The sequence below is a fragment of the Dermacentor silvarum genome, unplaced genomic scaffold (genome assembly GCF_013339745.2).
Source record: "Dermacentor silvarum isolate Dsil-2018 unplaced genomic scaffold, BIME_Dsil_1.4 Seq12763, whole genome shotgun sequence".
Classification (NCBI taxonomy): domain Eukaryota; kingdom Metazoa; phylum Arthropoda; class Arachnida; order Ixodida; family Ixodidae; genus Dermacentor; species Dermacentor silvarum.
Genome location: NW_023605691.1, coordinates 15259 through 43164, shown reverse-complemented (window position 1 = coordinate 43164; position 27906 = coordinate 15259). Strand labels below are relative to the sequence as shown.

General features: G+C 43.4%; 1 protein-coding gene across 1 annotated transcript; it reads left to right on the top strand.

The window, feature by feature from the left end:
• Positions 1 to 1324: 1324 nt before the first annotated feature.
• On the top strand, positions 1325 to 22093 carry LOC119434554 (N6-adenosine-methyltransferase subunit METTL3). Its single transcript, XM_049659527.1, has 9 exons — positions 1325 to 1482; positions 1608 to 1910; positions 2465 to 2716; positions 5923 to 6120; positions 7689 to 7871; positions 9584 to 9837; positions 12278 to 12491; positions 16631 to 16887; positions 21886 to 22093. The coding sequence occupies exons 2-9, from the start codon at positions 1650 to 1652 to the stop codon at positions 22076 to 22078; spliced, it is 1812 nt and encodes a 603-aa protein (XP_049515484.1). The 5' UTR covers positions 1325 to 1482; positions 1608 to 1649; the 3' UTR covers positions 22079 to 22093.
• The last annotated feature ends 5813 nt before the right edge of the window (positions 22094 to 27906 follow it).

Sequence of the window (27906 nt, the reverse complement as noted above, 5' to 3'; positions counted from 1 at the left end):
AGAACTTTTCTCTAATAAATTATGCTTAAACGAAGCCACTCTTTGTAAGCAGCGCTGCTCTCATGCATCTGCCTCTAAATTGTAAGACATCAAAATTGACATTTTGTTTCATACTGCCTACTTTGGGTCAGCTTTTCGGCGCTCTCGGGGGGGGGGGGGGGGGGTCATGCTCAAGTTATATATATATATATATATATATATATATATATATATATATATATATATATATATATATGTTTTCTTTTTTTTGGGGGGGGGGGATGCCCCATCATGGCGCAGCCCCTGGTGGTGAGGAGAAAAATGCAATGTCGTCAAGTATATCAAGTATGCGGCTTTCATGCGCTAACGCCTCCGTTGTCGTCTTCGCCCATTTCCTCACCGCTTGAATCTGAGAAGCTGCTTTCCGAATAGTGGTTTTCTCAAGAAGAAAATGCATGACAATATCCATCGCTGCGGCCGAATAGTGAATCACTATGCTGATTTCGGCGGAGTGGACATATACTCTGTGGGGTGATCACGGATCGAGATCCGCTCCCGACCTGCCATAGGAACCAAGGATGTTATATACTCTTATACTTTTAGTTTTATATCCGGGATTGCTACAGATCTGACATTGAAGCTTCGCTTGCATGGACAAACATCAAAACTGTGTTCTGCACTCTTACTTCCCCCCCCCCCTTTTTTTTTTTTTATTATTTTTATTTTTTTTTTAATGGAGCAACTCGAGCTCCAGTGCCTCAACACGCGTCGAAAGTTGTGCGTTGGTGCTCTCGAGCACGTTCAAATAACAATAAAAAAACCTGAACCCTCGTAGAAAAAAAGCTCGCTGAATGAACGACATGAAACTGCACTATAACTGCGCCTAAGTACGCTTTTATCAATTGGCGGAGAGCGTTGCAATGAGCTATGGCAGTGCAAGAGCAAGCCACATCTGCAGGCAGCAGCTTTAGTAGATAAGAGTGCACAATGCATGTAATGCGGGATAATGTGGGTACCTGATTCCCAGCTTTGTGGCTTTGAATCGTTTCGCCTCGATGTTGTAGACGCAAAGCTGACTGTATCAGTCGAAAAATGGTATTACACTGTTCGCGTAACGTCCACGCCTTCGTAGGTTCCTTTGGTTCCTTCCTCCGTGCTTTCGAAGCTGCGCGCCGCAGTTCACGTGGTCTCCAAATTCACGGTATGCAATGCCATTTTGCGCAGTTTTATTTTTTTGATTACCACTTACGTGTCTTAAAAAAGGGAAACTTTAGACTTTACATTGTAATTTTGAGCTTATATTGTACATTTTTCTGTCTCCACACTTTTGGTATCATCATCATCGTTATTCTATAAAGCTGTGGTGAACATGGCGGCTTGTATCAATTGTCTAATTTTACGACTGATGTGACTTACTACGGTACTACCTATGATACTACTTGATAGGTGTTCTGTGCTACTAGTTCTACAGTCAGTTATAATTCTCAGCCACTCTTTGTGGAGGTAAGCATTCCCTCCAAACCTTGTTGGAAAATAAAACGGACTTGCTTAAGGTGTTCTTATAAACGGAGGGAAGCGAAGTCTTCAGCCGAGCGGTTGCCGGCGCTTACTTTCACTTTTCCCCGTAGCTTTCTGTGCACGTTAACAAGTGCGTCGTTGACGGCGTAATCATGTCGGACGCCTGGAAGGATATGCAAGAGTTCAAATCGCGGCAGTCGAGCCTGCGTGAACGTCTTCAGCGTCGCAAGAAAGAGCGCCAAGAGATAGTACAGGCCATCTCAACGGAGCCTGTCACAAGTACCGGCGAAGACAGTAGCGGAGCGCTGAGCTCTGCAATAAACCAATCCGTGGGATCTCCACAACCAGGCCACCAGGCGACCGGTGCCCAGTGCCCTAGCACAGACTCTCCGGCCCCCGCTGATGTAGACGAGGTGAGTAGGGGATTTCCGTCTTCCAAACCCGGTGGTCATGTTTGTGAAGTTTCAGCTGCCTGGTCCGCATCATCAATTTGCGGTGGAGTCGCAGCAGAAGAAGAGGTTTCGTTCCAAATAGGTGAGGCATCTGAGCTGGACAATAGGCGACCTTGTTGATGGCGTGAAAGGTACAGACCAACCTCAACATTACAATAAAGTGTGCTTATATTCTTGCAAGATTTTAAAGTAATCTACTTAACCACTTTTTTACTACAATAAACTGCTCACATTACCGCGCTGAAGGCAAATTCGTTCTTAGTGCCATCCATGCTTACTTGCTTACATGCTTACAAGTACTTGTTCACAAACTGGCTAACCACTTTTTAATGTAACTTGATAATTTTCCATGTTTTTCAGGGGAAAAGCCAACGCGCGAATGGGGACAAAGCAACAATTGTTCATTGAAGCAGTCTCTCACCGTATTAGATTTAATATGTATATCAAAAACTTTGTCAATATTTATGTTCATTAGTCGGTTTCTTTGGTTCTTTCTTGGTTTCTTGGTAACACAGGTGGAGCGCCGCTTGTTGCGCTGTCTTCTTGATGTTGCACTGGACTTGCCAGCAGACTCGCGCCGACTGCAGGCCATTGTGAGCCGGTCACTAGGCCGGGATATTGACCACAGTTCTCTTGAGGACTTGTTGCACAAGTTGGCTGCACAAGAACTTATCGCACTTGGTGAGGACGTCACGGCTGAAGGGACCCCCTTCCTCCAAGTCACCTCAGCTGAGCACACCCGTCTACAAGCCTTTGTTGATGCACAGGTGATTAACAGCTCTTTCTTGGAAGATAAGAGTGAAAAGCTTCACTTTCTGAACAGTAGAGCTTGCAAGCCAGCCTTGCAAATTGGGATGCTCCTTAGCAGATATAGAAGCTGTTTCAATGAAAATGGTTCTTTTTCTTGAAGACAATGCAATTGAGTTTTTTTCTTTGGCAACAAAATATTAGTCGTGGCAGGCATCATATATGCGGTAACTACTAATTATAACTATTCTGTTATGAAAATTAACTTGCTGATGTTGAAATAAACTGTAAATTTCAAATGCCACATTTGTGAAATTTTAAGCGTGTTTTTGGTAAAAATCATAAAGCTATTACCAGCTTGTCGGTAGATATTCATCTTTCAAATCTGGCACACAATATATCGGTTTTTCACAGTTTTGTCCTGCACTGTTTAGGAGTGCTTTGTGTGAAAATTATGCATGGAACATCAGTGCATTTCTCCAGAAGTTTGGGGAGGGACATCTTGGAACTAAGGGTCTGCCAATGTTCAAAACATTTGCATAACCAAAATGTGAATATTCTAGTTTTCTCACTGATACACTTCTACATACACACAATATATTATCCGGTCAAAACCTTCACAAATACTCACTAGGTATTCTGATGCACAAATTTTTCGATGGAAAACTTCATCTTAAGCTAAATAAGGAAAACCAGCTTCCTCATTTTAGGGCCACACGATTTGCTTCTAATAATAACTATTTGCTTCCTGTGCCCAAGAATAACTACGGCAAGTTTTCCGCTACCTTGGAATTTGTTACCGACTAACCTTAAGGAGCACTGAAATATTAGCATGTTTAAATACAACCTTCATGCTTTTTTTCAACTTTTGTAATTCTGTATTTATTAAGTAGCGCTGACACATTCTTATTTCTTGTTATTTTCATACACTGCACTAATAAATAAATAACATGTTTCAGGAGGTCCCTCCTTTAGTCTTTGACTATGGGACCTCCTCCTGTATATCCTCCTAAGACCCCTTTGCAATACATTGCACATTGCCTTCAACATTTTTTTTGAAATTCACTCGGAAGTGATTACGCAAAATAGTCATTCTGGGTATGAAGTACGGTGCATGTGTAACTATAAAGAAGTAGTTTACTTCTTTTCTTGTCATCCACTTTCGAGAAATTTGATGCTATATTGATCTAGACTTCTATGTCGTCCCAGACAGCTGAAAGCAACCTTGAGTTGTGTTTCGATATCACTGAGATTGCGTGAAAATACTGAACACGGCAGCAACACGGCAATGTACTACACGTGGTTCCATCTTCATCTCTGCGTTTAAGTAATGAAATGCAATTTTTACCATAGCAAACAGGAGAAGATGATGGAGATAGTTATTTTTTTTACGTATATGTAGACGAAGTTTTTGGCATCTAACAGTGGTATTTAAATTTTTAAAATTGGTTTTCAAGTTCATAACATAAGAGTACACAATAAAAACTACTTTGAAGAGCGATTTTATCCCATAGTTGGTGTTCGGGTCTCAGGAGGATATATACCATGTACAGTTACCATATCTTATGCATAATAAAAACGATTCTGTTTCTGAAAAAAAATATATATATATGTATAGTATTTGGTAATACATATCTCTATATCATGGAACTAAGGGCGTTTGAATATTCACTACTTTTCAATAACAAACGGAGTAGTTGCTGTTCATAAATTTTAATATTTTTCTAATAGTTCTTAAATATATAATAGTGTTCAAGTAATAGTATTTGATTCAATCTCAAAATTTGCTAGCCTAAGGTTTCCTACTGAGTGGGCATGCCGGCATGTCCTAAAGACTGGCTGGCTTTAATACTGCAATTGCAACACATGCTAGAAGTTCGTGAATATAAGATAAATATTTTATGAGTTATCACACATGTATTCATGTCAACTGCTAATGATAGGTTGCTATAAAAAGGACACTTGTATGTCTGTTCTGCTGTCAAGAAACATCCTTTATAATACAAATCAAAGCTGAAAAATTTTGGGGTGTTATGATAAAAGTAACAACAGTGGTGACAGATATTCTGTGTGTGTTTATTTATTTATTTATTTACTTATTCATGATACGTCAAAGGTCCCAGAACGGGACATTATATGAGGGGTGGGCACATAGAAAAATGGCGGGACAGGTTAGGTGGCGTGACTTGAAAGATGGCCTTCAATAGCAGCTTTGAAACGGGAAGTGTCGGTGATGAGGGCGATGAAGGAAGGGTATTCCATTTTCGGGCTGTGTGCAGAAAAAAAAGCATAACGCTGATACGTAGTGGAATGGGCGCGTGGTAGATACACATGTTATATGTGCATAATAATAGTGTGTGGATGTTATATCCTTCAGAAGCTAGAGAGAAAACTAAGGCTGAAGTCTTTGCCCAAAGCTACTTGAAGCAACAAATATAAGTCTGAGACATTGAACTTCGTTCATTTTTCATGCTTACCTAGGCCGTCTTCATGTGAGCTGCTTATTTTGTTATATGTGCACTTGTGGTGGCATTTCATTGGATGCACCCTGAGACACAGTTTGCATATTTAACTGGCACTGCCAGTGGCGCACCGAAGGGGGGGGGGGGGTCGGGTTTTGTAATCTCCCCCCCCCCCTCCCCTGAGCCCGAGTTAACTCCCCCCCACGCATCCAGCCCCTACAGTCCAACGTGCACCTTCAGCACTCTGTTCAGATTGTCATTACAATTCAGGAGGTGGCTTGAGGTCGAATTTTCCTGATTAACAAAAACACTCTATCACTGTCTTGTATTTATTCATCCACTCTTAAATTGCTTTGAGTAAAACGCTGAAGAAATAAACATCGTCATCATCCTTGGTGTCATTATTATAATTATTAGGCATTTTATTTGCTGTTGGATTCCTCTGGCTAAAGCCAGGCAATTGCATATTATGCAAAGGGCTGCCCGTTCCTTCTTGATGACAACAGGCGGATGACCCGCCACAGTGGCTTAGCAGCCGTAACGTTGCGCTGCTAAGCACAAGGTGGCAGGTTCAGTTCATGGCCTCATTTCAATGGGCGTGAAATGTCAAAACGCTTGTGCGCTTAGATCTAGGTACACGTTAAAAAACCCCGGGTGGTCATAATTAATCCGGAACCCCCTACTGCGGCATGCCTCATAATCATACTGTGGTTTTGGCATGTAAAACCCCGGAATTTAATAATTTTTTTTTTTTTTTACAACAGGGGGATGGCGACGAGATGCGGGGGAAGCGAGGACAGAAGCGTTCTGCGCCTGACCCGATTGAGTCGCTGCTTTCACTTCCATCCGCGCGGGAGAAAGAGACCAAGCAGTTGGGCGAGGAAATCCTAGAGCTCTTGAGCAAACCAACTGCCAAGGAGCGTTCTCTCGTTGAACGTTTCCGCTCGCAAGGTGGCGCACAGGTTTGTTTAGTTCCACTTTCAAAAATTTCACCGCACTTTAGCAAACAGTGCAGATGAGCATTATGAAGAAAAATACAATGTGGCATAAAAATGGTAAGATGTACCAGATCAGACAACTGGGTGAGTTGAACATTCTTAGCAGTGTGTAAGCACTACACGAACATAGAGAAAGCACGAAAAACAAGTCATGTGCAAACACTCTCACCTAATAATGTCATTCAAAAGATGCAAATCTCAAAGAATTTGCATCTCAGAAGAAAAAATGCATTTAAAAGAGCCCCAGAGGTCCTTTGGAGTAGTTGACGGATGTCTGTAAGGACTGCGGCAGAAGCGTGTCATTGATTAGTGTAGTCTATTGAAGAAGTGAGCAAAGTACATGTTAAGGCATTTCCAGTGACATGTGACCTGTTTATGTGAGGCTGCATGCTCCACACTGCTGGATCATATCATTAGCAAGAAGTTACACCATGTTTCTCATTTATCATTCGGCAAGTGACCAACCAAGTGCATAAACATTAATCCTGGCTGCTGTAGATTGATAGACATTGCTAGTTAATAAGGTCCTAGCTTGATTCGGTTTTGCGTGTACGCTTTATGCCTGTAAATGAAACTGGGTTCAACTGGTGCCCATATTATCAGTAGGCTTTAGAGGCTGTGAGATTTAGGAAGTTTGAGAACTGCTGCCCCTTGGTGGAGGAGCGCCACTGAAAAAAAAAAAAAAAAAAAAACAGACCGATAATTGAATGAACAAAAAGTATGGTGTTTCATTATCAGCAGCAGCAGCACCAGTATAATGTATGTCCACTGCAGGATGAAGGCCCGTCCCATCCATGTCCAGTTACCCCTGTCTTGTGTCAGGCGACTTGAACCTATGCCCTGCAAGTTTCCTATTGTTATTGCTCCATCTGATTCTCTGCTGCCTTCAGTTGCACCAATTTTAAGCTACCTAATAGACCACTGGTATCTTCTCTGTGCATTATATGATCTCTCCTGCTTCTTCTTATTGTCACTTGGAGTATGATTTACCCATGTTTTTTCTTTAATCTATACTGTTGGCAGCAGGATACTTAAAGCATTTTAAAAAGCAAGGTAGAAAGAGTTTCTGGAAAGGGAAAGTTTGCATGCACCTGAAGGTAGCATGAAGCTATGAGGAAACCCAAACCCCACTCTTTGAGTTGTCGCATAAATCGGTCTTGTCCTACCGTCTTCTAGCCTATAATTGGGACCTCATTTGGTAGAGCAACTGCCCCAGTGACGTAGTGGTGCAGGCTTCAAATCACGGACCAGGAAGAAGTTTTTCCTTAACTGTGATCTTTGTTTCTGTGGAATGCATGTGTGTTCCTATGCTACTTTCAGTGGGATGACAACATTTTCTTTTTATGTATAAAACATTTCTTCTTTTCATTGGAGTGTGTGTCGTTCTTTACTAGCACACGGTCTTGTGGTCGCCCAATTGTTTATTGGAAATCAAGTGGGACAGTCCAGACCCCCTCTGGGCTAACTGCAGTTGTTGTGTCATTGCTGAAGGAGTGCGTGGCTGACCTGTCCTTCTTGCCTTTCTCGGCCAGGTGCAAGAGTTTTGCCCACATGGCACCAAGCAGGAGTGCAGCCGCAGCTCCAGTACTGGGACAGCTTGTAACAAGCTACACTTCAACAAGATCATCCAGAAGCACACAGACGAGTCCCTGGGCGACTGTTCCTTCCTCAACACGTGCTTTCACATGGACAGCTGTAAATATGTGCACTACGAGGTAAAAATCCTGCCTCTGTCCAGGAGTGTGGTTATAATTCATGCACCCTTTGTTTTGTGGGTCGGCAGATTTGCACAGTGAGTGTTCGCTCAAACAGCAATGTTACAGGCACCTTTTGAACCCCAAATAGTCATTTATTGCACCCATGGTCATGGTCTTATCATTCAGATTTAAAAGTGAAGTGTGTGTAGGAGAAGTCTCTGGCTGACTTTCTTCTTTGATGCTTACTTTCATACGGACAGACGTGTACATGTGCTACAACATGACCATGCTGTTTCTCTTGAGTACTGGCTTGCAGCATTTGGAATCATGTTCGTTGCTTTGCTCTGCAAATTTCTGTTGTCCCAAAGAGCAACATTACAGGAGCCCTTCTAGTTTTGAGTAATTATTTACCATGCTGGAAGCTTTTACAATTTCATGCAGTTAGGTATATTGTCACTTTGCGATGGTGAACAATCACAGTGGCACTAGGCATGTCAAGAAACTAACTGTTTATTGGGTGAACCTGTGCCCAGCAAAACAAGTAACACTCAGTCAATGAGAGCGGCGAGCACACTTGTTGATCGTCGAAATATGATCTGTGGCTCAGATGCGTCGGCTATTTATACTTGACTCATTGAACGTTCGAGCATAATCCCTGGCACTCGTACAAGTTCTAGAATGTACAACACTGTTCATGTTGAGCATGCAATCTGATTATAGTAGGTTCAGCGACAACACAAACAACAGGTAGAATCGGCTACAACAATCGAGAATGTTCAGATGCATGCAGGCGCGTCTTGTGCCTAGCGATAACGTTTAACACTGGTTAGCCGGTGAAAAGCGGTCACAGGAAAAAGATAATCAAGTACACGTGTCCACATTTTCTATCCACTGGCATGGCTCAGTGGCTGTTGCATCCTGTTGCTGGGCGTTGGGTTGCGGAGTCGATCCCCAGCCATGGTGGCTTCCCTTCAATGAGAGTGGAATGCAAAAACACATTTGCATGCCACATTTTGGTTGTGCATTGAAGAACCCCAGCTGGTCAGAATTAAATCCAAAGCACTCCATTACGGCATTTCTCATAAGCCCGTGTTTCCTTTGGATCTGAATCACCATCTGTCAATCACTTGTATTTTGTATTACATACTGTGATAACCGGTTCATTGGAAATAATGGAACAGATTTTATTGGAATGTCCAGCTTATACATATTAAAGGACTTGTTGCTTTATTAGAGGGAGCTCAGTTTTGCAAGAGCCACTAGAGCTAGGAAGCATACTAAGTGCTATGCCTTCTCAACACTTCGAGACATTGGATTAATTAACAAACTCTAGAATGTCTACATGTTCACCATCACCTTCGTTTCATCTGTACATACCATAATATCTTCTTGCCCTTACTTTCTTTTCCCCTGCCCTCCTTTTGGATCCTTTCTGTCCTTACTTGCTACACTGCCTATTCCTATGCAGGGTGGAAGCTAAAGTGGTTTGGTATAAGGAAAGGTTGACACTATCTTCTGCTGCCCTTGAGGGAGCACGGCTCAGCACATACACGCCACAGCACAATTCTCTGCTTTTCACTCTCTCTCTCTACTGTGTGTGTCACAATTTCTTGATCAACTCTTGCTTTCCAAGTAGTGCTCTCTCAGCTGGTCTCACTTGCAGCTTTTTAACAACTGCCTACAGTTTCTGTCGCAAGTGTGGCAACAAGTGAATGGTGGTGATCACTCAGGTGGACAGCAGTTCGGTGCCAATGAGCCGACCTCCAGCGCTTTCGGGCGGTTCTTCTCCCCCAGCACTACTGCGGGGCACGGGGCCGACTGTGCTGCATCCTCCTCAGTGGATTCAGTGTGACCTGCGCTACTTTGACATGAGCATTCTGGGCAAGTTCTCTGTGGTGATGGCAGACCCACCCTGGGACATCCACATGGAGCTCCCCTATGGCACCATGTCCGATGATGAGATGCGGAAGCTCAATGTTCCCAGGTAGCTGCTCCATCTTTGGCCTCCAGCCTGTGATAGTATCTCAGCATAATGTAGTACAGTTAAATCTCGATATAACAAAGTCGGTAAAATTGGCAATTTGATTCGTTAGATTGAAATTTGATGTCTTATTTTTATTATTATATTTTATTATTTTATTTTAATTTTATTTAAACATACCTTACAGGCCTTACTTGAGGCATTGAGTAAGGGGGGCGGTACATAGAAAATACACAGAAAATACATAGAGTATATGACCTACATAAATACATAGACATTTACATAACACAACCAGAACCACAACCTAGGTACACTAACGTGACATAGCGAAATAACAGTAAACACAGCGATATTACGGTACTAACGCGACAGTAAGGTGCAAAACATAGTGGAAATACAAGAATACATGGAGCGATAACCATAAAATCTCACATTTGATTAGTCATGAAATGAATCATAGTTGAACAGGCATGCGATGCTATCCGGGAGAGAATTCCAAAGCTTGACAGCATGAGGAAGAGCAGAGTATTGGAATGCTTGTGTAGAACCGGTAAATGCGGGCATAGCTGAAAAATTTTGTGGAGCCTGTATGACGTGGAGTAGGGTCGTTTCAAGCATGCCGGTACTCGAGTGGAGTGAATGAACTTGTGAAACAGTGTTAACAGGGCAATGTCTTTTTGAGTGTTCAAGGATTGTAATGAAAGTGTAAGTTTTATTTGTGTTACACTGGTAGCTGTAATCGTTTAAGATGACGCGGCTTGCTGTGTTCTGGATCCGTTCTAGCAATTGAGTGAAGTATTTCTGGTGAGGGGACCAAACGGATAATGTAGGTACAGCGCAACAATTTTTGGAAGGAAACAAAGAGACAGACAGTAAAGAACGCTGTCCTGTCTTCCAAAAATTGTTGCGCTGTACCTACGTTATTCAGTGTGAACCAACTTGCACAAATCAAGCTGTTGTTGGACCAAATGGGAGACGCGTACTCGAGCTGGGGACGAACGAGCATTAGATAAGCTAGCTTTTGAACATTTCAAGGAACATTTCTTGAGCTGCATCATAAGTATCCCAATGATCAGGAGGCGTTAGCTGAAATCGACGTGATTTGTTCTGACCAAGAAAGATTCGATGTGAATAGAGGTCCTAGATACTTAAATTGTGTAGCCATTGCCACGGGTAATTATCAGTGTGGTAAGGATACGGTGAAGTTGTTGGCTTCCGGGTAAACGACATTACTTTGCACTTCGAGGTATTTAAAGTCATTAGCTATTTATTGCACCAGCTAATAATTTGTTCAAGGTCTTGCTGAAGAACGAGATGATCATCTGAACTTTTAATTGGGCGATAAATTATGCAGTCATCGGTGGATATTCTTATGCAAATAAGCACAGTCGCTGATGGATTTTTCTTACACGGAAGGGGCCGCGAAATTTTCCAATTATCGGGAATTCAGAAAAAGAAAACTTCAGTGAGGAAAAAAATCATTTTGTTGAATTTGAGAGTCTGTGACGAAAGATACAGTTTCATGCCATATCGATGATATCTTCATGAACTTCGGCGGTACGAAGCGAAGCTAGCTATGCTTTTGCATCCACTCCACCCCCACAGCTGATGGTGCTGCCCGCAGTGAGACGACACTATCACGAAAAACGGTGGCAGCAGGAAGCCAATGCTTTGTCTGGCTCTCGCTTCGACGCGTCTCCAAAACTTGAGATTATGCAGCCTTCAGCACTAAACACGCGGAAAGATAGTGCACGATGCCACACCACCTCAGCTCACCCAGGCTTTGCTGCTGGCTGCGTATACACTCAGCAGCCATGCGCTGCCACAGCCACGCTAGAAGAGATGTGCACCAACCAGCCCTCCACTCTTTTCCCCCTCCTCCCGCCCTTGCGCACACTTGATAATGAGCTCGCTCCCCTCCTTCCTTTCCCCTTGCTTGCATGGAAAGACTGTGCTCATCAAGCCACCATCCTTCTTGGCTCATCCTTGCATGCTTTCACTTGCACCTAAAGCATACAGTGCGCAGGACGCAATAGGATCTTATCGCACTTGGACTTTATATGAAATACTGCTTCGGTGGTCGCTCTCGGTCGCGTGGCGCACAATTTGAGAGGTGCATGCGCAAGCAGCTGCTTGTAATTAAGCCATTTAACCACCTGCGTCCGTGGAAGTTTCCATTTGTCGTCTCGGTATTTCTTGTGGCACCAATGAAATTTTGTTATATTGAAATCGTGTGTGAACACACTTGTGTTCCAAGCGCTCAATTTCGACCAGCTGAATGTAAATTATGACTAGAGTGCTTTATACTTTATAGCGCTTGAAAATGCCCATTTGAGTGTACCATTAGTCAGTGCTTTTTTTGCACAATATAGCTTCTCTTGGGGTACACCTCTAGGTTTTGAACTCTCACAAGCTCTCTTGGGGTGCTGTGTGTGGTGTGCAGCCTGACAGACGACGGCCTCATCTTCCTGTGGGTAACAGGGAGAGCCATGGAGCTGGGCCGGGATTGCTTGAAGCTCTGGGGCTACGAGCGCTGTGACGAGCTCATCTGGGTGAAGACCAACCAGCTGCAGCGCATCATCCGCACAGGCCGCACAGGCCACTGGCTCAATCACGGCAAGGAGCACTGTCTGGTGGGAGTGAAGGGGAACCCCAAGGCATGCTCCTTTCTTGCTCCTCACCCAGGGCGGTCTGTGCTTAAATCAGGGGCATTAAAGAGCACTGAACAGTAATACCTTTTACAATTGTACCTCAATGTAGTGAACACGGATATAACAAGTTATTGAATATAATAAAATAAATCTACAATCTTTCTCGCTGATATTAGCATGTAAGAAATTAATGCTTGTAATGAATATTAGATATAACAAGGTTAATTTTAAGTCTGATGCGACTTCTTTATAATGAGGTTCGACTGTATGAGAAAAGTCTTTATGGTTTGTTACGTCACAGTGACGTGGTGAAATTTCAACTTGGGCGTGCAAATCAAAAAGGGGAAGTATACACCAAAAAAGTACAAATGGAACTATGAAAGGGTCTCTTACCAGTCTTACCATATTTAGTAATCCTTTTTAGTGTCCTTTTAAATATATTCATGGCCATAATGCACTAGCTTTTCCAGATATAGCAAAATCCCTGCCTGCCTTTTTGGTCTATGCAAGGCCAAAACATGGCAGTGAAAACACCTGCTTTCTGTGTGTCCAAAGTAGAAAACTAACATAGAAATTGTCAAGTTAATGAGGCAATACTTTTTTTGAACAAGCCAGCATAGTGACTGCACTGACCACGGCCATTCGCACAGTACTACTCCTCACTTCTTATCCCGGCAGAAACCTGACACGGTGACTGAATTTCACTGCTGTATCAGTCATCATCTGCCGGCGATTATCAGAAGTGTCATCTGTTCCATAGCACCACGGCAGGTGCCACCACCGGCACTCCGTCTCGCACCATACTCGAGTGTCATGTAACTGCACATGCAACCACACCCCACGAACACAGACAACCACAGCACAAAACTAACATAGAAATGACTTTAAAGCTCCTAAACAAAGTATAAATCTTAACGCCCGCTCAATTTTTGCAATCAAAAGGAGCAAGGGTCTAATATGTGTTTCACTGTAGCGGTTGATTCCCTAAAGTCAGGTTTGCCACAATAGAGCCATGTTATGCAAGAAAGCATACGAACGCTGCAAACGCTGTGTTCATCACAGTTTTGTTTGGAAAAGAAAAAAGATGCCTGTTAGAATTGAGTAAGTACTGTAATCAGACATTGTGAGGTACATTTATTGCTTGACAATCTTGCTAGGGCTGGCAGAAAATAGGCGTTTTCATCTGGAGTTGACTTGTGTTCAATGCATTCAATGTCTTCCAAATTCTGCCAAGGCAGACACTGCAAGTAAATGTTTCCCTATTGGGGTCACCACAGGGGTCAGGCATATGCATGCTGACTGGTCAAGTTCTAATTATCCGGCGAAGGCCAGTTTTGGGATTGAAATAACGAAAGTTTGGTCCCATAGAAATGTGTGGGTGCCATCCAAGACCTTTGGTCAAGATTGAATTAATTGACCGAAGTCAAATTAATGGAAATCTACTGTACCACAATGTTGCAAAAACATTATACCATACGCCGCATGCTCAAATAATAATCAATGTCAGGAAATTATGGATATGTGAAATGGCAGCGTCAGCCGCTGCAACACATTTTCAGGCATCCAAATATATAGAAAGTGTTGTTATGTTACATTTACAACTGATGAAGTGATTATCAGTCTACCAGTGCATAAGTAAAGAGTTCTCAAACTTTCTGGATTTGATAAACCCCACCAGCCCTCTCCCTCTTTCCACTGATGTGCTTGCTATAATTGTCGCAGTGAATTAACTAAATGGCTACACACCTTATATAGAAATAAGATAAAGAAAGTACACAAATTACTGGATCATTTAAACAGGGTAATCAGTGAGTGGCTCCATGCCACTTATTAGAATCAGCCTCTGGTTGCCTGTTGTACATTTGAGCCTGCATTTTGTCATACTTGCAGTTCGAAACTGTATTGAGTGAACTCAATACAGTTTGAGGTTTGTCTGTTTTAAAAGTGAAAAATAATTCTATATGCATAACGATCTTGTTGGCTATCACATTTTGCCATGAACATGTTCAAATCAAATTTCACCAGAAATTCGGGCATCAGTTACACGAACATGGTAGGCAATACCGTATAGACTCGTCTAAGGGCCGCATTTTTTTTTTTTTTTTTTTCACAATTTTCACAAGGTGTCGCCCTTACATAGGACTGAACCTTTTGGTCAAAATGGTGCCGGCACTGCCTTGACTTGTGCGCATCCCGGATCCCCGGATGCACCATTGCATCAGAGGTCAACGCGCAGCTCTCGCCATTTAGTAGCGGCACGCGGAAGTACACAGCGTGCGAAAATTCGCTGTCTTGAACAATTCTTGTTTCAAAATTTTGGACTGCCAATTGGGGGTGCGGCCCTTACACGAGTCTATAGGGTAACCAAAGTAGGACCGCTGCCCCGTGAGCATGTGGCCTTGAAAACCATCGTTCTTTACTGGGTAACTCATGATAATACACAGACAAGCATTTTTCTCTCTTTTTTTTTTTTCCCCTGCATTGCTGCACACATCGAAATGCAGCATGCGCTGACCATACGGCCAGTGCCCTAGGCACCACGCTCCGTAAACGGCATCCTGATCCAAGTGAAGTGTCAGATGCATAAAAGTTTACTTTCTTCTTTGTACACAAATGCAACAAGTTATTCGTGCTGTGGAATGGTCTTGAATATACTGATCAGGACACTAAACCCGCTTTAAATGCAGCTACAATGGTCTGCAGCGGTATACCTCCCGCACATTAAAATGCATGTCACACACTTTCTTTCTGTATAAGGTAGAAACCAAGGCAGTGCAGTAGTAAGCGAGCCTTCGTATCTAAACTGTGCTATGCCGACACTGACATACCTATACTGCAAATCACGCGTGAACTTGCCCCGCGTTTAAACGGCCCATGTTGTCATCCGTCGACAGCACGACCATGCAGAAGCTGCTGAACTTAGAGGTGGCCCTCAGCTTTCACAACTTTCGAGTTTATTCCCGCTCACATGTTTTGAACCGCTTTCGCAAGCACGAATGAAGAACACTCAGCGTGGACACTGTGGGCCTGAAAATCGCACAGTGATGGGTCTCGCGCATTGCTGCCATGTGGATCTCTCACAAGGCTACCGAAGTGTGGATGTTGTGTGCTGTGCTTTTGGTACCACAGTCCAGTGTTTCTTCTCTAAATTGACAAATTGTGGATATGAATAGAATAAAACAGACTTCTGGTTTCCCCATTCCCCATTGAACCCTAAAATGCCTTTCGCAGAACCCAGTTTGAGAACCCATGATCTAAGCAATTCTTTCATGCACTCCCTGAGATTCACATTTCTGCATTGCACTTTCCGTGTTGAGTTCCAAATCCCACGGGGGACCGCATTCCTGGTCAAAAACTTTTGGCGATATCATTCCCAGTGTGCGTTCATTCTATCTGATGGCGGATAAGATGCTCCAATGAGGTGTCACGTTGTATGTTACATCATGCATAAGTGTAAATATCCCTGGAATTAGTAGACCTGGAATGCAAGCCCAGAACAAATCATTGAAAAGCGGCAACTTGACTCATGCTGTAATGCTAAGATAGTTTATTTGTATATTGCCATCCGGCGATATACAACACTAAGTACAATCACTTTGGTATATGAAAATTTACTCCAAGAAGTCCTATGGTTATATTTTTGTGCCTTCTTGTTGGGCAGTCACCCGTTGCAGTGGCTTGGTGGCTATTCTGCTGCTGATCACAAGGTCACGGGCTCAATTTCTAGCCATGGCAGCCCCACATTTCACTGGGGGAAGAATGAAAAAGTGCTTGTGTATTTAGATTTAGGTGCTCACTGAAGAGCACCAGGTAATAAAAATTAATATTAAGCCCACCATTAAGATGTGTCTCATAGCCACCAGCACAGCTTTGTAACTTGAAAACCTCTTAATTCAAATTTGAGTTAATGATGACTTGTGCTCATTCTTACTACACTTATGGGCATGCTTTTATATAGGACCATTATAGTCCTCCACATTTACTAAAACGGAGATCTTGGAAACTGTCTTTCTTCAAATTGGAGACTATATTGCAGAGGGAACAAGTTCGTTAGTTAAACCGGACTTTCCCAGCTCCAGTGCTCAAATCATATGAGATGCTGCTAAAACCACATGAGTGACTGCTGTTTTGCCATATTGCTGCAGGAAATCAACCGGGGCCTTGACTGTGATGTGATAGTTGCGGAAGTTCGTGCAACAAGTCACAAGCCTGATGAAATCTACGGCATCATTGAGCGCTTGTCTCCAGGCACACGCAAGATTGAGCTCTTTGGACGACCACACAATGTCCAGCCCAACTGGATCACTCTGGGCAACCAAGTGGAAGGAGTCCGGCTAACGGATCCTGTGCTTATCAACGAGTTCCGCAAGCATTATCCAGATGGGGACTGCTTGAAGACACAGTGAGTCTTTTTTTTTTTTTTTTAAGCGAAGCTTTCTAGGTGAACCTTCTCTGACTTTGCTGACCGTGGTTGCTGCTGCTCTTTTGTTGAGTAGCTCACACACAGGACAGCACTTGTATAACGAATCGGCTTATATGTAGCTCCATGTGCACAGTAGAGCCTCATTTATATGTTTCGGAATAAAATGCTGGGGAAAAACATACTAACTGGAAAAGCATACGATCTGAAGTCACAAAATAATTCGACAGACTCATCTGTAGCTGACATCGATGTAATGCGAAGTGTTATGCGAATTGTTACAGCACGAGCTGCCCATGCACGCCAAACTGGTGATGCTCAAGCAACCCAAGATGCACATTGTGGTTTTTGCAGCTTAGGCATACTTACATTCGTGCTCCTCTGTTCGGCCTAGGTCAGCAGCTTCTTCGAGCAGGGCATTTTGGTGGGAAGTTTTGACGTGCCCTCTCATTGCGAATCATTGCGGCACAAGACGCTGACGCACGTCAAGTTGGTGGGGCGCAAGTGACCCGTGGCGCACATTATCATTTTCATATTGCACAGTGTTTTAAGACAGCGATGGGAAAGCAGAACAAAATGGAGCTGGTGGGCGTTTGCCGGAATACGATGTCTGTGATGTTGCCAGAGCGAAACATGACGCTCATTTTGTGCTGCTTGTCACAGGAAACGGTGGCGTGTTTAGGTTATCATCCATAAAAATCATACAGTTATACTTCAAACCACAGTATGTCTCGCGCGCTGTAGAACAGGTACGTGATGATGCTTATCGCAATGGAATTGGCGGCGATAGCTGGGAATGCTGTGTGCAATGACCTGGGAGATTTGCTGGTACTGGAATAGAAAGCTGAGTGCGAACGAGCATTTTTATGTGAGACGGGCGGGCAAGTATTGTGAGGAAGCTGCTTTAGCAGGCAGCTACAGTTCTCAAACATGTGCGCCTTGCACCTTTTCTTGTTTACATGGGATCTAGCAGTTGAAAACGTACCATACTACAGTTAAACCTGCTTATAACGAACCTCCATATAACGAATTCCTGGATATAACGAAGTTTTTCTATTCCCCGCCGTTACTCCCTAGAAGCACATGTATTTGAGACCTCTACGTAACGAAGTGGCAGTGGGAGATCCCCTCAAAATAACGAATTTTCCCCGCCGACAAACTAGAGATTTCATCCCAGATTTTGTCATTTTTGCACGAGCAGCAACCGGAAGCACCTTCTCCGCTGTGACGGAATGCGAAGCGGCAGCGGCTTGGTGCGCTCGAATTCACGGTGACTGATAGGCAAGAGCGAGCGCACATGTGCGTGCGTGCGTGCGTGTGTGCGAGCGTGCGTGAGGCCGGCCTGCATCCCTAGACCCAGCGATCTTGCCGCCGCGGGCGTGACCTTTCCCCCTCCCTTCATTCAAACTTGAACCCGCCGCATGCTGCAGCTGGCCTAGCCCGCCAAGCCGGCACTTCTTTTTCAGTTGATGTTGGCGAAGAAACAAAAAAACTTTTTTTTTTCAACGCGCTGGCAGCTCCACTCTTTGGTTACTGCGCAAGTCTCTGCGCTTCACTTTACTAACCTGACACTAGGTGACACCATACGACGCTACAACGCCATCGTGTCGCTCGCTCGTCGTTTCCAACGCCTCGCGCTTGTGCGAAACGACACGCGTTCACGGGGCTTTTTTGTTCATCGCAACTTTAGTGTATTGGGAGTAAATCTTGAGTGATAGTTGTATTTCTGTATGAAAGCATGAGGTGTGCGGTACTGCAAAGGATTTCTTTTTCCTCTCTTTTGGTCGCGGAAAACGGGTGCGTGTTACAATCGAGGGCGCATTAGAATCAAGTAAATACGGTAAGCGTTTCTTTTTCGAATTTTTGTGCCGAACCTGCATATAACGAAATCCTCTTTATAACGAAGTTTTTCGGGAATTTGTCAATTTCATTATATCCAGGTTTAACTGCATTGCAGTTTGGCGATGTAATAAATGCTGGTGCCAAAAATTGTGTTTTTCGGGAAACTATGAACCAGTATGAAAGCGTAACAGCGTTGGGTCATTTTTCGTGTTCTCTATCGCAAACGTTGGCACCGGGAAATTGTACAACGTATCAACGGGATTGCATCAATGAGGTTCTACTGTACTACCTTTAGAGATGTGCTGGCCACTGGCTCTGTTCTCTAAAGATATACGCAGTAAAGCAACAAATGATAGCTAAATTTTCTCAGTGCAACAAATATAAGCATTTGAGTGCATAATTCTCTGTTTTCATTACAATTCCTTTATTAAAGTGAATCTTTCTATGCCTTCTTTTCCATGGTTTGACGCATCTGCTCGGTCAATTTCTTGCCTAATAAGGTGGGCCGGCCTTTGAGATAGTGAAATAGTAAACTGGGCTGATCTCAAAGCGTGATGAAAAGTGGACTGATCTTCGAGATAGTGTCATCTGCGGTCCCGTGGATCACATGGGTCATGTATTAGAGGTTTCCGCATGTTGCCAATTGGCTGGGCAGGTACGTGATTGCTGTGCTGCAAAATGCATTGATGAACAGTTTTACAAGCATTTAGTTAACCTTCTCACGAAAGCTTCGCTTTACGTAGATTCCAAAATGTGTGTTGGATCTGTGCAATTTTTTCATTTTATTTGTTTGTTACTTCATCTCTGTATATATGCGCATCGTTTACTGGACATTTTCAATGCCCTGACAAATTAAGACATAGTTGCACCGCAACTACTAAAGTCTAAGAATACATGCAGGGTTAATCACGTGACAGCTACCAAATTTATGTAAACTCTAAGGCATTAGAATGACTGTTCTTGCGCAACCTCAGTTTATTTTTACTCACAGAATCGTATAATACAGCAAGTTGTCACTGGTCACACTCAGCGCTATCAGAAATGAATGTGGTTTATTGACTTTTTGCAACTCAAAAGCATAGCTTAAATAACATTAAACATATAAATGAGTGCCATTTTACACAATTGAAGCAATAGATGAAGCAATCAACAGGCACTTTGTGAAGGCAGCTGTACAATGAGGAAAAAGTTGTTGTTTAGGAAAGGAAATGAATTTAAATTTTCAGCAGATCGATTTATTCAGAACTGAAACTGAATGATATGACCCCCATGCATGTGCCTCAAATCCAAGCCATTTAATTGCAGCTCTTTTGTTTTTCTTGCAATTACAGTTCCAATTTCTGGGGGCACCTTAGTAAAACTGCAGTTCATGGTCCGAACATGCAAATATAGACAAATGTAAAATACACTCGGGTACTTGCTTCTGCGTCATAAGCGAGGTCTTTTGGATGTGTCTTCCAGCCCCAGTGAGGAAATAGGGCTGGAAAGTTCTGGTGACTCGTGTTCAGAGCTGCAAATTAGTTCTGACCAGAGTGAGGAGGAGTTTGAGCTGCTGGTGGCCTCTGGCACATGGGCATGGCTCAACAGAAACACATTTCCCTCCCCCTTTGTTGGCACTGAGCCATGCTCCCTCAAGGGCTGTAGAAGATGGCGCCAACTTTTCCTATTCTCATCCAGAACCACTTCGCTCTCTCCTAACCTCACCAGGAATGACTTGTCGCATGGAGAACATTGAAAACAGGCTTGAATTCTTCGAACTGTTCAACTACGAAATCATGAAAGTGAATCATCGAGGAAAGATTCGAAAACAAAACAAATTATTTATGGTAACAGACAACAAAAAACCCAACGAAAAATGACCCAACGCTGTTACGCTTTCTTACTGGTTCATAGTTTCCCGAAAAACACAATTTTTGACGCCAGTATTCAGTACACCGCCACACTGCAAGGCAGTTAAACCTGGATATAACGAAATTGACAAATTCCCGAAAAACTTCGTTATAAAGAGGATTTCGTTATATGCAGGTTCGGCACAAAAATTCGAAAAAGAAACGCTTACCGTATTTACTTGATTCTAATGCGCCCTCGATTGTAACACGCACCCGTTTCCGTGACCAAAAGAGAGGAAACAAAATCCTTTACAGTACCACACAAGAAGCTGCTGCTGATACTGCATTAACAAAGGCTGTTCTCAATGAATCATCAAAAAAGGAAACTTTTGTGCTTTATTAAGAAAAAAAATGTTGGCACAGAAAGGGCTAAGTAAGTAGGGCGAACTATTCTACAAGCTCCGGATGGACCTAGATGGAAATTTTGCTAAAGCCTGTTGACAGGAGTTCACCTTACGTTATCAAGAAACCGCCCTTATCAGTGCCACATGTTCTCTTGCGTGTCCACTAAGCTGATTCAGGTTTGCCCAAAGTTTGCCCAAAGCCAGGGAGTGGAATCTTATAGACTGCATAGTATTGAGCCTGCGGAGAAGTGCTTTGTCTTGTGCCTGTTTATGGCACTTTAGTGACTTGCGATTTTCATTGTCGTGCAAGCAAACAACAGCACTCAAACTAGGACTAGGCATCAATTAAAGATATTAACCTGATTAATCGAAACCTTTAATTGAATAAATAATCAGATTTATGGATTTATGTATGTGAGCGAAAAGTAAATAGTTTAATTCTTGTACTTCGAAGTTGCCTTTAATGTCAGTGACGCCTTACTGAAGTGTACATATTTATCAAGTGTATCAATTTCACTCAGACGAAATTATGTCTAGCTATAGCAAGGCTGTTCATTCGACTAATTATCGCACTGGCTTGAAGTGCAGCGCTCATGGGCATGTTTCTCCTGACTCCTAGACATGCCTGCAGGGGCTACCTCAGTTGGAACATTGTAGCTCAATCAATCGTTCCCTTCCTTGCGGTTAAGCAAGCGAAGTGCAGACATTGGTGCCAACGCTTGCCTGATTTTGGTCACGTGACATCATCTAATTATTTGCGACCAAAAAAAATCTATTGCGATTAAACCATTCATTGACTAATCTGAAGGCTAATCAAGCAGTCGCCCAGCCCTAACTCAGACATAATTGAAACCTGTCATCTGCCCTTTGTAGTGACGTACCCGTCGGCTTCTTGTGTCTTCCAGTGGACCTGTTAACATGGGTATGGATATGTGGCCACCGGATCCCCAGATGAACCGGCCGATGATGAATCCTATGGTTGTGTACGGGGACCCGATGGGTATGCCCGACCCTGGCCTTATGTATGAAGGTCTTCCCCCTGTACCGTATCACCACTATCCTCCACCGCCAATTGTGACACCCATACCACGCCAATAAAAGCTTTCTCTGGTAGGCATGCTGGACTGGTCCCTCATTCAAAGTGAGTGAGCCTTCTTTGCCAATACTATCGGGCCTTTCGCTTCATTTTGAATGAGCGCGTTAACTCAGGAATGTGATTGGTCTTATCTGGCTAGTTTTGCGAACTTTGGCGCCATTTGCCCAGCATATTTTTGCTGCTTCATAAAATAATCTATATTCGGATCCCTGTGCAGTATTAAAATTATCATGCCATTACATGTCAACTGCTACACAAAAATAAAAAAGACAACAACAGAAAGAAAGAAAAACAGCTAGTAACAAAGGTTGATGTTCTCTTCTTGTGCAGCATGTTGTGGCACAGGAAAACAAGAAAAAAAAAAAAAAATTGGCCAGGACCAGGGGAGACACACTAGCATTTGCACTGTGTCCTCCCTGTTCGTTCTCACTCTTTTTTTATGCCCTAGACCTATAAATTGCATAAATAAGTCAGGTGCAGCAGTGAGAGTGCATAGACCTGTTTCCTTATTTTTTGCTTTGAAGGCACACATATTTTGGAAGCTAATTTTCTGTTGTGAGCTGCTAAATGACTCAATTTCGCAGGTAAATTTCTGTCAACAAACTAACACTTTTGGTGTCATTTAGACACCAATTTCGGTGTCATAAATACACTACCCTTTACAATGCGTAATCGAAAATTAGTGTAGTACTTCTATCCTCCTTTTTTCAAGAAGACACTCTATTCTGATCTATTCGTTTTTCTTAGAGCTAAATTCAAATAGGGCTGCTGCTGGCTGTTATAAGCATTGCACATATCTAGGGTCCTTAAGTTTCAAGTAAAACCTCATACTTCACATTTTTGCACCCTGAATAGTTTAATGAAATCGGGAAGCTTGCCCTTTCCTAAACGCTAAAAATAAATGCAGGTGTTGCAAAACACCGCCCGACTTGGTGTGAGTAGGTTGGTCAAGATATGCCGTATTATTTATATTGTGCATATATGAACATAGTAATGCCTCCTTTTCGCTTAACACGCAAGTAAAAACCGCATATAGTAATCTATAAGTGCCTGCCGACCTTCAGTGAACGAAACTTTGTTGTCTTTATTAGACGTGTTTACATGAATACAACAATGGCACATTGCATCGCATTTCCCACCCCCTCCCTCTTCCCCATCGCATGCATGTAAATGGCGGTAATAGCACTAGGAAGCGAACAGCAGCCAAAAGGCACGCTGTCAAAAGAAAGAAAAAAGTGAGCACAGTGCTGACGTTGCTCTGCATTGCCGACCAGTAGCTGTCATGTTGAGAGGATGTTTACCCAACTATGCTACGTTTAAGAAGGGTGGAAGATTCGGCTTGTTGGACTTCCATTAACATTGTTGCAAGAACGTGTGGCGGCAACCAGTAAAACAGGACGACAACAGACAAGTACGAAATGCCCGACAGGTCTAGGATGAACACAGAAATGCTCAAAACGCATAATTATGATAATGGATGTCAACGTGGGCTTGTAAGATAGGAAAAAGCATCACTCCCTCTACAAAGCACACCCGTGTTGCGCACTGCTATTAGTACTTATTTTTTTTATTTGTTTAAAAAGTGCAATGAACAAAATAAAGACGGGATCACCAAACACTTCTCTATTTGTTGTTATCCTTCGTGTGGTCTCTTTAAAAAATTTTCAGTAATGCCTGCATGCCAACGAGGAATTTCATAGATGAGTTTGTCACATGATTTGCGAGCAGATTTCTTTTTCATTACATGTTCCTTTGGGTAATTTTGCTTGTTTAAATGGAGCGTTCCTGTAAAAAAAGCACGTCATTGCCCGTGTTAATCGTTGCTAAAGATTACCACAAAAATTTCAAACTGTGGTCTGCTAGAGGACAAAACACACAATTTCTCCCCGATTTTTTTCAGCATAACAGCCAATTGTTACCCCCTGAATTTCAAAAAATATAAAACCCGAAAATGAAAGACCCTACTCGGACAATCCATAATTGAATGAATTGACTGAGTGCACCATCCCCCTCAGTGACATCAACTTAACCTTTACATTAAATTGTTAGACATTTGATTAATATAGGTACATACTTGTTCTAACTATGCATATGTATTTTTTTTTTCTTATCTCGTTGCTGTATATATTTTTGTATCTTGTTGTACACAATAATACGCTGCCTGTTCTGATATGTCTGTCACTGTGCATTTTTTTATTATCTTTTATGATTTTCATTGTTTCAGTATTGTTTTGGTCTCTCCTCCACTGTAATGCTTCATAGAGTGAATGTGGGTTTGTATAATAAATAAATGAATAAATAAATAATTAATTAATTGATAAAAACAGCTGAGTGCATCAGTCCTTGCTCAGACAACTGAGAATATGTTTTGTGTTGCCACCAAAGGTACTAAGGCCCTAGCTGCCTACAACTGAGTTTTCTTACACTTGCGCTATGTAAACAACTGTAATGCCTCAGGAGAGAGTTTTCCTATTTTGCTAAGGTTTCGAAAGGCTTTCATTGTCACTTTTCCTGACATCCACAAATACTTTTCACATGTGCTCAGTTTAGCATTTGTAGCTCGACCCCCGCGGTAGCACAGTGCCTATGGCATTGTGCTGTTTAGCTCGAGGTTGCAGGTCAGCATGGCCGCATTCCAATGGAGGTGAGGTGCAAGTACGCTTGTGTACTTAGATTTAGGTGCATATTAGCAAACCCCAAGCGGTCAAAATTAATCTGGTGTCCCCCCACTGCACCGTGCCCATAATCATATTCTAGTTTTGGCACGTAGAACCCCAGAATGAAATTTTTTTGAAGCAGTTGTAGCTCAGTGCTTAAAAAACCTGCCACTAGATGCCACAAGGTGCGCATTGTGCTAGGATTAGCTGCTGGTCTGAAACATTTTTTTTTCTAGTTTATACGCATTACGAACTCGCCAGCTACAGTTCATAATTGCAATATGTGCCCTAAAGTAATTAATAAAAAATTTAATTAGAAATGTTTTCTTATTTAGTTTGATATGTATTTCGATTTCACGTGCAAGTGATGTCCACCGCATCGGGTAATCTGCCACCAGTAATTTAAACTCTGCCACAGGCGATTCTTTAAATTTTGTACTATAAAAATAGAATACCCCGTAGATAGATTGACCTCATCACCTAATAAGTCCACTGCTGGACAAAGGCTTGACAAACGCTCAAGTGACGAAGTGTGGCAAGGGAATTGACCTTCGTGCTATCATGCTTCTCGCTTCAACGTGCGCTCGCAGCGGACTTTACCCGTCGCAGATTGTTTCAAGATAGGACCAACGTGATCGTATTGCCGAAGTGATCGTCGCAGATTACGTCCTGCTTTGGTCCACTGAAACCGTTCCGCATTGGCTTTGCTGGCGAGAATCCCTCCTTCTGTTGTGCCAGTCTCGGACGCAAGTTTCGGATTCTCCGAATGCTCGTGAGTCGGCCCGATTTCCGTCCGTCTCCGCACACGTGATCACTTTCCTTTTAAATGCGGCATCATTATGGACTCGGTACTTCATGCTGATAGAGCAGACGCAGAGAACGTGAAGACAGACGGTAGACTATTGCCCAAGCTAAGCCCCTATACAGTTAAACCTGGATTTAACGAAATTGACTAATTCCCAAAAAACTTCGTTGTAAAGAGGATTTTGTTATATGCAGGTTTGGCACTAAAATTAGAGAAAGAGACGCTTACTGTATTTACTCGATTCTAACGCGCCTCTCGATTGTAACACGCACCTGTTTGGGTAACAAGCAAACGGCGTCCAAGATGGCCATTTTGTCCTCAAGAGTCAATATCTTGCGTTTCTGCATCGAAGCACTCATTCTTGGATGTTACACCAGGTACTGGATGCGTGGACGCGTGTCGTTTCGCACAAGCGCGAGGTGTCGAAAAACGAAGATCAAGCGACATATGGCGTCGCAGCGTCGTATAGTGGTCACCTAGTGTCAGGTTAGTGAAGTGAAGCGCATCGCAGGAACCAAAGAGTGGCGTTGCCAGCGCGTTGATAAAAAAAAAAGGGTTTTTTTCTTCGGCAACATCAACTGGAAAAGGAAAGTGCCAGCTTGGCAGGCTAGGCCAGCTGCAGCAAGTGGCAGATCAGGTTTGAATGAAAGGAGGGGGAAAGGTCATGCCCGCGGTGGCAAGATTGCCGGGTCGAGGGACGCAGGCCCGTCTCGCGCACGCTCGCACGCACGCACACGTGCGCTTGCTCTCACCTCGCAGTCGCCGTGAATTCGAGCGCGCCAAGCACGATGCCGCCGCTTCGCATTCCGTCGCAGCGGAGAAGGTGCTTCCGGTTGCTGCTCGCGGAACGATGACAAAATTTGGGGCAAAATCTCTCGGTTGTCGGCGGGGAGAATTCGTTATTGTCGAGGGGGTCTCCAGCTGCCACTTCGTTACGTAAGGTCTCAAATACATGTGCTCTATGGAGTACGGCGGGGAATAGAAAAAGCTTCGTTATATCCAGGAATTCGTTATATGGAGGTTCGTTATAAGCAGGTTTAACTGTATATAAAAAGTAGCGCCAACCACTTCCCTCCTCCTCCGTCCACTGTCGCGCTCGGCGCGGCTAAAGTCTGTAGATATTTTTTTACTTTCTCAGCAGGAAATCTAGGGAATTTAGGCGCGGCCAGCGCGATCGAGGCGCGATCTCGACAGTAGCGCCGCCTACGTCGGGCCTGCCGTGGCAGACAACAGCTAACGAGCTACCAGAGGAAATCCGCAGAAAACTTCGATCGCGCCCTGCGGAGAAGTTTTTTGAGGCGCGATTTTGCTTCGTCAGTCAGTAAATGAGCCTTAATAATGCCGTTTTGGAAGTAGCACGCGACCATGCGAGTTGGCACAAATACCAAGTGTGCAGCAAGCGTTTGCACACGCCGGATGGTAAACAAAAAAGCTTTTGCCCTCAGCCTTGTCAGTTGCGGCAACTGAAGGCGCAGCAGCATGCCATCACAACGAAGTTCTTGTCCCTAACACGTTGATCCGTTTGTGTGTACCGCACTTTCGTCGCACAGGCCCGAGAATGGCGGTCGAGCGCGCTGGAAACAAAAAATTGAACAAAAGTGCAACGCGTGCTTCCACGTGACACGGATTGGCCAATGGGGGAGTGGAGGAGGCTGGGCGACAGGAGGCGGCGAGGAGGAAACGCCGAGGTGAGCACGGTGGCAGCAAGATCTAGAATGGCGCTACTTTTTATATATAGGGGCTTTAGCCTAAGCAGGTGTACTGCAGCACACGGAGGAAGCTACGGTAGCTAGGCTCGAGAGTAGCTAGGCTCGACGCGTGTGCTAGGCGGCCATTTTGAAAGGCCGACGGTTATATGGTAACGCAGATTTAAGGTCGTACTCGATTCTAACGCGCACGCAATCTTTGGACCTGTTTTATCGGAAAAAAAGTGCGTGTTAGATTCGAGTAAGTACGGTATTTGTGGCTTGAGGGGAGCGTTTGCCATCTAGGTTGACTTCGAACTTCCAGGCAGCCGCACTGTAACTGGTATTTCGTGTCCTGCAACTGCACTGTAGCGATACGCATATATATTAGAGTGCTATGGGAAAATTAACGGGAGTCTGAAAAGACCGTATTATATCCGGTCCTGCACTATAACGGGTTACGTTATAAGTAGTCTATACATACTCTTTCTACAAACCTCTTCTACAGATCGGCTACGTTTTCTTATTGTGTTCAAGAAGTGTTTCAAAAAATGTCATCGTACAGTACTAGCCTTAGTTCTTTAGATGTCAGCAAATTTATGTAATAATGGCACAGTAATGTCGATGACACCAGGTCCAATATTTTAGGCAAAATTTGGTATCAAATTACACCACAAAGCCCA